Raw genomic sequence first — 13,510 nt, forward strand, 5'->3', positions numbered from 1 at the left:
ACTGAACACTTGCAGTCATAGGCTACATTTCTGAATGAGATGAAGAACAACTCACATAGCGTTAATTAAAGAAGTCGTTTGACCTACGTTATAACGAGTCATTAATGTATTTTAACTTAAATGTTTCATATAATAGAGCCGAAGCTATGGATTGTGAATTTAAACATTTCTCGTTTACCAGCGGCAGACGTCAGGAAGACTAGCCGAGGTAAGGTTGCTCCAGGCGGGTTACATGAGCGCCGAGCGCCCGGTGATCGCCTGGATCTCACAACTCCGAAACGTCAGATCAAATTTTTAAAATAGTTGCTATCTTTATAAACAAACCACAGATTTGAGCTTTAAACAACTACATTCTCGACTGAACAACTCTAAAAACTACATTTCGAGACACAATAACAGTATTTTTAAATTTCCCGCAGCACTTGCCTCTCCCAGAAGAAGCGGATCTCGCCTCGGACACGCGTCAATTTCGCTCCAAACGCTTGCTTTTGACTTTTTACGCCATTTCGCTTTGGACGCGCGAATGCATTCAAAATGTTCAAGCGTCAAACTAGACGCGGCAGGCGCGAATTTGACGCGCTATTCGTGTCCGGTGTGAACGCACAGTAAGTATGTTAAAAAGAACACATTATGAAATGCTAAATGTTTTGAACAGTAGTATGCTACATAGTGGTCACATGGCCTCATTACATTGCATTTGTAATTTAATTGAACTAAGTGACATCTAGTTATTTCTAAAATAATTTTTTTATTTTGCACTGTTGATCAGAACATGAGAAAATAGAATCAGGGTTCATATCACGTTCAGTGGATTTGTCAAACTAAAATGTAAGGTCAAGTTGAGCGCATTGCATTTTGGGATACAGTATCTCACACACTGCTCTATACTGCACATTTCATCACATGTAGTAAGTCATAAACCATGCATACACAAAATAAACATTCTTCACACAGTATACAAACTACGCACTGAAGAAACAGTATGAGTAGTAGGATAGTATGCTATTTCGAACATAGCCATTGTGTTGGGTTTTGAAAAACTGTGAGAATGAGATGCATGCTGGGAGCACTCACTTCATCAGCTTTACAAAACACGCACACACACACACACACACACACACACACACACACACACACAATTATAAACGCACATTTAAACGTGCACACAAACACACCCAAAAAAAATGAAACCAAGAAAATAAAACATTTACATTTACAAAGAAATACAACAAAAAAGCAAACTGTCAAATAAGAAAAACTGTCTTGCGTGTCTATTTTCCCAGTGTTAATTCGATCATCACATCTGCTTTATGCTCTAACTGTATGCTAAATGGTGGATTGGTTGATATGAGCTAATGCGGTTCGATGTTTACAGTAGTTGGCTGTTTGGAGTGGAATATAAGCTTACTGCTTATTTCATGCTGCACGGTTGGTGTATACTAAACTATTTTTAATAGTATGTGAAACCGCATCCATTATATTTCAAACAGTAGGCCTAGTATGCTACATAGTTGCTACATAACTCAAGTAATGTCTGGTAATCGAGTATTTTGGAAATAATATGCATTTTAATCCATTTTTGGAATTCCAATCAAATAATAAATCAAAAATGATTTACTAATCATCATATTACTTCTAGTTCATTAATCAAACTGCAAAATTAGTGCTGCAGGATGACATATTTTTGTAGGTCAAAACCAGGAAATGATTTAGCATTTTAGCACTTCTGATTCCCTTATTCTGCAGTCTTTTGAATGGGTTTTTGGTTAAATTGCTGAAGGTATTTGGTTGACGGCATCAAGATATTTTTATTTTACCACATAAAATAAACCAGCTTTACCCCACTTTTGATTTTAAAGTTTTTACTTTAAACGTAAAAGGCAGTTGCTAACAAGTGGTCAAAAGAGACTAAAGGAGGTTGTCGGGGACATAAACGTTCACTGGTCCACTTTCACAGCCTTGTTGGGTTTAAAATTCTTGCAAACTATTAACTTAATAGGGACATTTTTACATTTTTATAAAGACTGAAAGAGTTTAAGAAGCTTAATGGTTGTGACATTGAAGACATGCAACCACGGTGTAGCTCGTTTATAGCCTACATTTAGCTTTTTAATTCTGGCGATTAAGACATTAAAATGAATAAAAGCTGTTCATTTGAGAAGATGAACAAAACATGCAAGAATCATAAACTTTTATTGGTGACGTAACTTGTTTTCTGCACTAATCCAAAAGAAGAGAGAAACAAATCCTATTGGCTTTTTGTTGAACCGGGGTAATGCTAACTTCTGGGTTGGCCTACAGAAATACCAACCCGATCTCACGCCAATTTGTACAAATTTTACGAGGTGGCTGATTCGTACCAGTTCATACGACCTCACTCGTACGAATTTGTAAGTTTTTTGCTAAATCGTACATATTTTACGAGTTGCCAAAATCGTATGAATTCATACGAATGACCTACCCCTGACCCCGCCCCTAAACCTACCCATCACGTGGGTTTAGACAAATCGTACAAATTCGTACGAATTAGCCACCTTATAATAACTCGTACAAATTCGTACGAATTGGTCGTGAGATAGTGTTGGAAATACAGCATCACTGTAGCACTCTATGGTACTGTAGGTTATGGCGGAAGCATTGTCGTTTCACTCAACACACTCTGGTTGTATGTTGAACACTTTTGCAATTGTAGTGGGTCATCTATGCATACGGAAAATTCACAGTACATACATGCAGTGCTATACTGTAGAGATGCACTTCCATGAGTTTAGGTGGGCACATGGGCTGATGGAGCCATAAACACACAACATACTTCACAGCTGAGCAACAAACGCAGGCATCGGAACACAGATACACTCACACATCAAATTCAGCTCACACACTCTACAAAACCAGACATATGGACACGGACATAGTCTTTTATAAAATAATAAAAAACAAAGAAACAACATGCAATTAAAAAAATAACATGCATGTTATTTATATCACCATTTTGCCGAAGTTGGCAATTTATTTTGCCTAGTCAAAATTACATTGTATTGAAAGACAGATCTGCATATCTTTTCAAGGCGATGTCGTACATAAAAACTGTTCAATTGCATAAACAAACTGATTTTTATTTGGTAATTTTTTTTTTTTTTTTTTTTACCAGAAACCACTTTTGTAACAAGAATCACAACGTGAGATGCTGGCAAAGCGAAGAGAGAGGGCGTATTCGGTAAATATCTTCGTAAGTAAACGTCGTCACATTGCCTGGCACCAGGTAGAGATCTGCTTCACAGCGGGATGATAGCTGCCACGAACAGAGATGCAGACAAGTAGACAAGCAGAGAACAGGAACTCCAAATGCCCTTCATCTGCATAGTAAACAATCCAACCGTACCGCACGAGTGCTCCATTCAGAACTATGATGGGACACCGATGAAAGAGCAGCGTCACTGCAGGCCATGCTGGGAAGGATGCGTGTTCAAGGAATATTTTATTAGTTATTTTCCCACATACACACTTGAGTTTACGGTGTATCAGAGAATGCTGAAATCCATTGATTTAAAAGTTGATGATCCGGCACATGGATATAGCGAGGGTTTGCAAAAGTGAAACTCCTTCATATGACCTTCAACTTCAACTCGTTCAGCAGTGTACTCTGGAACAGACTTCTGTTTTTGACCATTGGGAAGGCAGGCGGGTCCAGTTGTGCTTTCGGAAATCCAATTTGTTGCATTTCCGCTTACTTTCAAATGAATCCGACTCTTTCCACGCTCTCAAAATGGAATTATGTCCACTTAACATTATCTGAGCTTTCTCCAGTGCCGTGGTTCTCAAACTTTAAATGTGGCAAATCACCAAATGTTGTTTTTTTGCCAGGTTAGCTGTTTTGTTGTTTTCACAATTACTTTTAGCCAATTAACTTAAACTAGCCAACTGTTTTTAAAGTAGCCAATCAGTAAAGTTTGAGAACTTCTGCTCTTGTGAGTAAACCCAATCAGCAGGATGGAAAAACAGGATAATTGAGGTCTCAGGCAGGGGTCATGTGACTGAGAAGAACCTCTTTGGTGCAGAGTACAACTGCCAACTCCTGGTTCTAAAGGCCCACCCGGAGATCAGGTTTTGACCTCAAACAAACACTGAATCCGCTCCCTGGTTTATCACAGCAATGAAAATCTGAAGTGGGCAGTCCATGCATGGAGTCAATAAAGCCAGCCATCCAAGGCAGCAGAACGGTCGTACATGAATGCCTGTGTTCACATTTGTGCTGCAGTTGCGCAAAGACGTTTGTTTACCACTTTCAAGCATTTATGTGCTTTTGTGGGTAGGGTATGTGATTCTCCAGTGGGCATTTATCTGTGAATTTATGGGCAGGCACGGCTAAGGCCACTCATGGTGATAACGTTTGCCATTCTTCTTCCGCTCTTTCTGCAGGTGCTCCAGTTCCGCCTCATACACCATCTCTTGCATTAGGTATTTCTCCCTGCGCATGCGATCAGACAGGTCTTTGGGCATGTCTGGAATCATGTGGGCTATGAAGGTCTTAATACCAAACACAAGGTGCTATGGAGAATACAACAGACAATAAAAAAATGTTATATTGCAGTATTGAGTAGCTAACGACAACTAAATCAGCCTTTCATGAAGGTAATTTGGAGCCTTCTGTTTTATGAATACTGTATATTTGGACATACTATGCATTTGACTTTTTCTTTCCAACATGAAAACCTTTTGGTGGAAAAAAGAGAAAAGTCTGGCTCTGTGAGATTAGATACTTTTGAGGTGTATCTAAAGTGAGATTTATATGCACATCGTGTACCGATTGGCCTACATTTACACTGACCATCCTAAACCTCATTCCCACCCAGGGCACTCCAAGAAGGGCTTGAACCAGTGATAGTCGGGATGAGAGTTGGGCACGTTAACAAGAATACTAAAGACCAAAGTCTCTAGTGTCAGTCACCTCTCGAGTCCAGGGTGAGTAAGATTAACCTACATAGCTCTCTTGTACAAGATGGCTTCCATTACACTAGTACCTAGTGACTAGTGCCTTGAATCGTATTGTAACTTTATCAAAGGGCAGCTTTACTTTAACTTAACTACTTAAAATGATGAATATATTGTAGCTTTGCGAGCTAAGTTTCAAAGTAGCTTCCCCAAACATTGTGAATGCTATAAAACATTACTCAAATAAGATTACAAAAACGTGAAGTAGCACTGACCTCAAAGACGATGATGAAGGCTAGTCTGGCAGCCAAAACATGCCAGAACTGCAAGGTGAAATCGTAGGGTTCAGGACTCCACGGAGGTGCTCTGTAATCCCGATATCTGTAGAGGGGAATAACAGAACTTGATCTCCATGAAATTCACAAAAAAAACCCCAATTGAATAGCATTTAACAACGTAAAGCTAGCATGAGTGTTGCAGTACCTGCAGTACTGATTTTGGAAACTTCCGTTTTTAAATTCACCCATGTCAAAAAAAGACAAGCTGTTGTTCAAGTATCCTCTTAGACATCTGTGTAAAGACAGGGAAAACACAAATATATTGCATTAGCAATACAAAGCTTCATATTAGAATTTTGAATGCAACCTCTTATCTTTAATAATTAAATTATATATATATATTATTGTCTTAGTTCCCTTTTAAAAAGCTATACTCAATACTACGCTCAATTTTTTTAAGTGCTATGGGCAACGCTTTTGTGTGTGACCCGCTGTGGATATATGTGTGCAACACGTCAATGGAATTGACTTTGAACTTAGACTCGGACAGTGACGTCATTGGAATGCGCCTGCGTCAGAGGCTATAATTAGATGTGCCACAGGTACATCGACGGGTCTTCTGTCACCAGACCATTCTGTGATGTGTGTGTGCATCTCAAGCTCTCAAAAACTCTGATAGGAGTTAGATTTTGCTAGTCAGTGCGCAATAAAAATATTTCTAATATAACTAAAAAAGAAAAAGAAACAAAAAGAAAATGAGCAATTTACTAAACAAACGGTGTGCCTCAGTGTTCACATCCTATGGCTGAATTGGACATACACCCGATTACACTATAGTCACAGAAAAAAAAGAGACCCGTAAAACACTTAAAGTTAGCCTCCAAGACGAGTTGACTCCTAAATAAATATATATTATATCTTTGTCTTTGTGCCCTCGACATCGACCCATTTGACTACCACGGGTGCGAAGGCACGCTGTTATTTGATGCTACCTCAGATCGGAGATACACTCGCGGGCTATCTCTCTTCTGGGAGCGCATTAGAGGCATTTTCAGCAGGTCAGGAATATCAGGCTGATCTTATTCAAGATTTAAACACAGCCTTTCATCCAGACCGTGTTGGCTTGTCTGATTGATATTTGGCTTTATTTATTGCGGAAGAATTAAATACAATACAATACAATACAATGTTTATTTATAAAGCACAATTTAAAAACGTTCTGGGTTACGCATGTAACCCTAGTTCCCCGAGGGAACGAACGCTGCGAGACTCGCAGTGGGAACGCCCCCAGCGTGACGCGTCTGAAGTATGAATGAAATCCGTCAATGAAAAGATGGAGCGTCATAGCGAGTGACGTCACCGACCAGGAAGCTATAAATAACCCCGAATCCACAAGCCGCTAGCTTCTAAAGTTCTGAAGCAGCGATCCGGGGGATGCAGGGAGTATGGCAGGAACTCGCAGCGTTCGTTCCCTCGGGGAACTAGGGTTACATGCGTAACCCAGAACGTTCCCCTTCAGGAACTCTCGCTGCGAGACTCGCAGTGGGAACGCAATACCCACGTCTCCATACGAGCAAGTACCCGTAGTGTGTGCATTAGGGAGCACAAACTGACGATAGAATCTGAGCCCCAGGAGTGGAGCTAAAATCAAGACTATAAAACCTGACGAAAGTATGCGGTGAGGACCAGCCTGCCGCATCACAAACGTCCTGAAGAGAAACTCCAGAAAGGAGAGCCTTAGAAGCAGCCATACTCCTAGTAGAGTGGGCCCGTACAACCAAAGGGGAAGGCTGACCGGCCGACTCATAAGCAAGTGTGATGGCCTCGACCACCCACTTGCTCATCCTCTGCTTAGAAGCGGGAGCCCCCATATCAGGGGACCCAAAGCAAACAAACAGTTGTTCAGACTTCCTCCACAGGGCAGCTCTGTGGACATAAGTGTCTAGGGCCCTAACTGGGCACAAAAGATTAAGCTTCTCCTGGTCTGACGTCAGAAAGGGAGGAGGACAAAAGGCCTGCAGTATAACAGGTCTAGCAGACATAGTTGGGACCTTGGGAACATAGCCTGGCCTAGGGTAGAGGAAAACCTTAGCCATACCAGGCGAGAATTCCAAGCACGAGGGAGCCACTGACAGTGCCTGGATATCTCCTATCCTCTTTAGAGATGAGATAGCCAGCAAGAAAATAGTCTTAAGAGTGAGAAACTTTTCAGATACTTCTTCTAGGGGCTCGAAAGGAGCCAGGGAAAGGCCTTCTAGAACGATGGCCAAGTCCCAGGATGGTACCCTCGTGCGTACTGCTGGCCTCAGCCTCAAGGTGCCACGGAGGAAACGAGATATCAGTGGGTGTCTCCCGAGAGAACCTCCACTCGAAGGGGCGTGGTAAGCAGCTAAGGCCGCCACGTACACCTTCAGTGTGGAGTGGGATAACCCTGTAGAGAGACGGTCCTGCAGGAACTCCAGCACTGTACCAACCGGGCAGTTAACTGGGTCCTGCTGGCGCTCTCTACACCAGGAGGTGAAAAGTTTCCACCTCGCGGCATAAAGTCTCCTAGTGGCGGGAGCTCTGGACTGAAGGATGGTCTCAACGACCTCAGTCGAGAGACCAAGATCTACGAGCTGGGCCCCCTCAGAGGCCAAGCCCATAGCCTCCACAGTTCTGGGCGAGGGTGAAAGATGGACCCGCTCGCCTGGGACAATAGGTCCCTCCTGACCGGTATCTCCAGGGGAGAGCCGTCGAGAAGGGACACAAGGTCCGAGAACCATACTCGGGCCGGCCAGAACGGGGCTATCAGGAGTAGCTTGACTCCGTCCCGGCGGACCCTCTCCAGAACTCCTGGGAGCAGAGCAATCGGGGGAAAGGCGTACAGACGAGACCTCGGCCACGTCTGTACCATAGCATCCAACCCCAGTGGGGCTGGATGACTGAGAGAGAACCACAGATGACAGTGTGATGTCTCTCGGGATGCAAAGAGGTCTACCTCGGCACGACCAAAGTGCTCCCAAAGGAGCTCCACCACCTCGGGGTGAAGTCTCCATTCCCCGGGCCTCGGCCCCTGCCTCGACAGGATGTCTGCCCCTCGATTTAGATACCCCGGGAGATAAATCGCTCTCAGAGACAGAAGTTTCCCCTGGGACCATAGAAGGATCTGACTGGCTAGTTTGCATAGAGGTCGCGAGCGCAGACCCCCCTGATGGTTGATATAAGAGACCACCGATGTGTTGTCTGTCCTGACAAGAACATGGTGGCCCCTTAGGTCTGGGAGGAAGTGTTTCAGAGCCTGAAACACCGCCAACATTTCTAGGCAGTTTATGTGCCATTGAAGATGATGGTCCTGCCACAGACCCTGAGCTGGGCGACCACTCATGATCGCCCCCCAACCCGTGAGAGAGGCATCTGTCGTTAGCAGAACGCGACGACAAGAAGCTCCCAGCACAGGACCTTGGGACAGAAACCAAGGATCGTTCCACACGATCAGGGCGCGAAGACACCGTCGCGAACTCAAGATCGTGCGGAGCGGATTTCCCCTCGGGGAGAATCCCCTGGTTCTGAGCCACCACTGCAGCGGCCTCATGTGCAGCAGGCCAAAAGGAATCACGTTGGACGCTGCTGCCATGAGACCTAACAGTCTCTGGAACTGCTTTACAGTGATAAGCTGGCCTAGCTTGATCTGTTTGACTGCGGCGAGAATCGAAGCAACACGAGCAGGTGACAGACGTGCCTGCATCGTCGTCGAATCCCACACTACACCGAGAAAAGTGGTTCTCTGTAATGGAGAAAGCACACTCTTCTTGGCGTTCAGTCTCAACCCCAACTTCTTGATATGAGCGAGAACGACATCTCGATGCCGAACCGCTTGCTGTTCCGACTGGGCTAGGATTAGCCAGTCGTCTATGTAATTCAGGATGCGGATGCCCTGAAGCCTCAGCGGGGCTATCGCCGCATCCATACATTTGGTAAAAGTTCGGGGTGACAGTGCTAGGCCGAACGGAAGAACCCGATATTGATACGCTTGGCCCCCAAACGCAAACCTCAGGAACTTCCGATGTTGAGGAAGGATCGATATGTGGAAGTAGGCATCCTTTAGATCTATTGTGACAAACCAGTCCTCGGACCTGATTTGTGACACAATCTGTTTGAGAGTAAGCATTCTGAACTTGAGTTTCCCTACAGTGCGATTTAAAATACGCAGATCTAAAATCGGACGCAACCCCCCGTCCTTCTTTGGAACAATGAAGTAACGGCTGTAATAGCCTGACTCCCTGCTGGGAGGAGGAACCCGCTCTATAGCTCCTTTTTGCAGAAGAGTCATAACCTCCTGTTCCATTACCAGAGCCTGCTCGGGGCCCACCACAGTGGGAAGGACCCCTCTGAATCGAGGTGGACGAGATCTGAATTGTATGGTGTAACCTCTCTCGATCGTGCGCAGGACCCAACGAGACACATTTTGAAGGTTTCTCCACTCTACCAAAAATTCTACTAAGGGAACCAGCCCCTCGGGGCTGGCCTCTGGTTGAATATTCGGCGTGACAGACACAGCGCCCTGTAACGGCGCACCGGCAGGGAGCAGCTGGTCTGAGCACACTAGAGCCCTCCTTGGAGGCGGCGAGCGTCCCTCGGGAAAACACTCGCCGGGCCGTTCTACGCCCTGGTCTGGCAGGGTTGGTAGAGCAGGCCCCTGAGGGAGCCGAGAGAGACAGGGCACCATTATAGGAGGTGAACACGAGTTTCTCTCGGCGGGGACCACCCTCAGAGCCCTGGCGCAGATCGCGTCAGGACCTCTTCGACGCGGCCTTCTTGGCGACAATGACTGTCCTCAGATCAGCCCTGCCACGAGAAGGTCGCGCCGGAGAGCGCCTCGTCTCGTCCCTCCAGTCTCTCTGCGGGGGGGCACGAGACGCGACACTCCGTTTCTGTTGTGTTCTTTTAGCAGATGTATTCGGCGGCTGGGTCTGCCCTCGCTCAGCAGGCCCAGTAATACGAACTTTTAGGGGAATAAATTTCTGAAAAGCATCCGTCTGTTTTTTCTCCTCCTGGAATTTCTCAGCGACAGAATGAAGAGCGTCACCGAAGAGACCCACAGGCGAGACGGGAGCATTAAGAAGAAGATTCTTATCTTTTTCCTTCATAGAAGTTTGACATAACCATAAATGCCTCTCCGTGGCCACCAGAGCTGCCATAGACCTGCCGACAGATTTGGCGGTCTCCCTAGTGGCCCGAAGAGCAAGATCAGCAGTCTGCCTTAATTCATTAATAGTATTAACAGAAATTTCCCCCCCTTCACAAGCATCTTTGAGCAGGTCGGCCTGATAAGCCTGCATAATGGCCATAGTGTGTAAACATGCAGCCGCCTGCCCCGCCGCCGAATAAGCTTTCCCTACCAACACAGATGTACTTTTCAGTGGTTTAGAGGGAAGGGCCGGTGTTTTAAGTGAAGACGCCGAAGCCGGAGAGAGATAGCAAGCCAGCGTCTCCTCCGCCTTCGGCATCGACACATACCCTGAAGCTTTCGCTCCAAAAATGTTTGAATAAGCATTAGATTTATTCGTGTGAATTCTGCTTGAAACTGGACTGACCCATGATTTAGACACCTCAGTGTGCAAATCAGGGAAAAACGGCAAACACCGGCGAGAAAGCTGTGGACGTGGAGGCAGAAATCTATCATATAATTTGCTTTTTTTATCACTAGACTCCTGCCTATCAGCTGGCCATTCAATACTGAGTCTTTCCACAGCACGAGACAAAACATCCATCAGCTCATCATCTGCGTTTATGTGTGACGAGTCTCCTGATGTGAAACTTTCGACATCCAGCTCCTCAGAACTGGATAATCTAAGTTCCACATCATCATCCCGTGCCTCGACCCGGGCAGAAGTAGCGGCCTCAGCACGCGCTTCCAGAGCCGGGTATGAAGCACTGGATCCCGCCGGAGAATGCTGAGATAGGGCGGGGCCCGTCTCAACATCGCCGGTGAGATCCATCTGCGAACCCCAGGACATGCGTCTCCGATCAGCCTCAGCTGAAGCGGGACCCGAGCCCTGGGGAGCTCGCAGCCACCCGCCCTCCTCGAAGAGCGAGCGCCGCGAGCGCAGAGTTCTGGATGGGAAGCGCTCACAATGCTCACAGTCAGCTCCCTCGAGAGCTGACTGGGCATGCTGCACCCCGAGACAGGCAACGCATAGCTGGTGTGAATCCCCACCCGTGATGTAACGAGTACAGGGGGGAACACACTTTCTATACTGCTGCTTTTCGCTCGTCATATTGACACTCGTTAGTTTTTTTATATATAGAGATATATAGTGATAAACTCCTGCCTACAACAGTCAAACACAATTTTTCACACACACAGATTTCAAACACACTCGATAGCTGCTGAAGAACAAAAAGCTAGCGGCTTGTGGATTCGGGGTTATTTATAGCTTCCTGGTCGGTGACGTCACTCGCTATGACGCTCCATCTTTTCATTGACGGATTTCATTCATACTTCAGACGCGTCACGCTGGGGGCGTTCCCACTGCGAGTCTCGCAGCGAGAGTTCCTGAAGGGGAACAACCGAGGTTGACCAAAGTGCTGTACACACAAGAGAAGAAAATTATTTAAAAAAGAGTAATAATAATAAGATGTAAAGGTAAACAATTTTACAATTTACAGACAAACACCAGTTGTAAAATGGGTATAACACACAAAAGTAAAATCATAAAATAAAGAGTCAAGGTAAGTTAAACGCCAAAGAAAAGAGATAAGTCTTGAGAGTAGACTTAAAGGATAATATTAATTAATTTCAGAAGTTAGATGCTTGCATTAATATATTGTCTGGGTGCGCTTTGGCTACATTTAATTGTGAGGAACTAAATAGTGAAATAGCCATCAAAAAAAAAAAAGATGGACTTTGAGAGTGCCGCCTCTGAGCGCTCCTCCCGTTATGATAAAAAAGTGTGAGAGGTTACTCAAAATGGTGACTCATGCAGTGGCCAGATTACATCTAGACTGCCCTTGAGGATCTCCATGACATTACATTTTTCATAGGGAGAATATGCTTTATGCCTTATATGCTTTGCACGCTTTTGTACCCTTGACGTCAACTTATTCGACTATCATGGGTGCAGGGGAATGTGGTTATACAATGGTGCCCCAGTCTGAAGAGACTCTACCGGGCTATCTCTTCTTTGGAGCTCATTGTCACTTAAGGAATCAGCACATCCACTCTTGGTGGCGGTCAGGCTGGTGCTCTGCACACTATGGCAGTGTTCCAGGCATACCAGGCTGACCTGCTAAAAGAAAGGCTCAAAAGCAGAGTGTGGCGAGTTGCGCTTCCCCCTCGTAAAGACTGGGGACCGGCTCATTGCGCTCAGCAGCCTCATGAGAAAAAATGAGAAAAATGTAATTTCTCATGAGACATGAGAAAAAAGCCCTGAGGGTTTTTTTGTGGCCAGGCCTGTGGGGTGTGCCCCTTCGCGATTGCTCATGTAAAATACATCAATCAGCTCCTACCCGACACCCTCACAAAACCACTGTAACATCCCCGTCACATCTTGTGATTCGGGGGGCAGCGGTTTCCAGCCAAATGTTGGATGTCCTGTTGTTTCCTGTTATCACCCAGAACACAGAAAATTTACATCCCCAACAGAAAGTATTAAAATTGGTACCCCTTTAAAGAGACTTTGTCAGCTTGAAAGCTACTGCCAGGTATCTCTATTTGGGTTCTAAAGACAGTAAAAAGGTATACACTGCCCTCCTCGTTTTAATGGCGTGGTTCCCACTACCGTGAAACCGGACTAGGCACATCTGCTGTCACAAGATAATCTTTTCTCGACAAAGGGGCCATAGAACATGTTCACAGAGAGAAGAGTCAGGCTACTACAGTTCATATTTCCTGGTTCCCAGGAAGAAATGGGGGACTGAGTCCGTTCAAGAAGATTGTGTTGCACATTTACCAAGCTTACGAATATCGGGTCCTTCCATTCGACCTAGCCATGTTACAAAGACGATGGGCTGATACTGGTCCAGTCTCAAGAGCTTGTGCTTCAACATCGAGATAGATTTCCACTCATCTTCTCTCTGGGGCTGAGATGCAACTCCAAGGAAAGTGTTCTCTCTCCCGCCCAGGGGGTAATGAGCTTGTGGGTTAAATGGGACACTGTCACCATCAGGGACACAACTGTCTCCCGCTTGTGTCGAGACCATTTTGAGCACCCTAAGCAACATCAGGCTAGGTTGTGGCTCAAAGCTGGGGGATTTTATCCATACAAAGGCAAATAAAGGTAAGGCCACACTGAGTGCTTTGCACCCTTTCTAAAAAT

The 13,510-nt window shown here is 45.4% G+C and overlaps 2 protein-coding genes across 5 annotated transcripts in view; both read right to left on the minus strand.

Annotated features, from left to right (window-relative positions):
- The window catches only part of LOC306993340 (uncharacterized protein), a 179,676-nt gene that overhangs the window by 14,535 nt on the left and 151,631 nt on the right, over positions 1–13,510 (minus strand). The window lies entirely within an intron of this gene.
- Positions 3,147–13,510, minus strand: part of ano3 (anoctamin 3) — a 134,241-nt gene continuing 123,877 nt past the window's right edge. For all 4 annotated transcript variants that reach the window (XM_079602988.1, XM_079602989.1, XM_079602987.1 and 1 more), the window contains 3 exons: positions 5,416–5,502; positions 5,208–5,313; positions 3,147–4,548 (listed from right to left, as the gene is read on the minus strand). In XM_079602988.1, the coding sequence (XP_079459114.1) occupies positions 4,366–4,548; positions 5,208–5,313; positions 5,416–5,502 (376 nt within the window). In that variant the 3' untranslated portion in view covers positions 3,147–4,365. The remainder of the gene's footprint in view (positions 4,549–5,207; positions 5,314–5,415; positions 5,503–13,510) is intronic.

This window comes from Phoxinus phoxinus (assembly GCF_949152265.1).
Source record: "Phoxinus phoxinus genome assembly, chromosome: 25".
NCBI classification, from domain to species: Eukaryota; Metazoa; Chordata; class Actinopteri; order Cypriniformes; family Leuciscidae; genus Phoxinus; species Phoxinus phoxinus.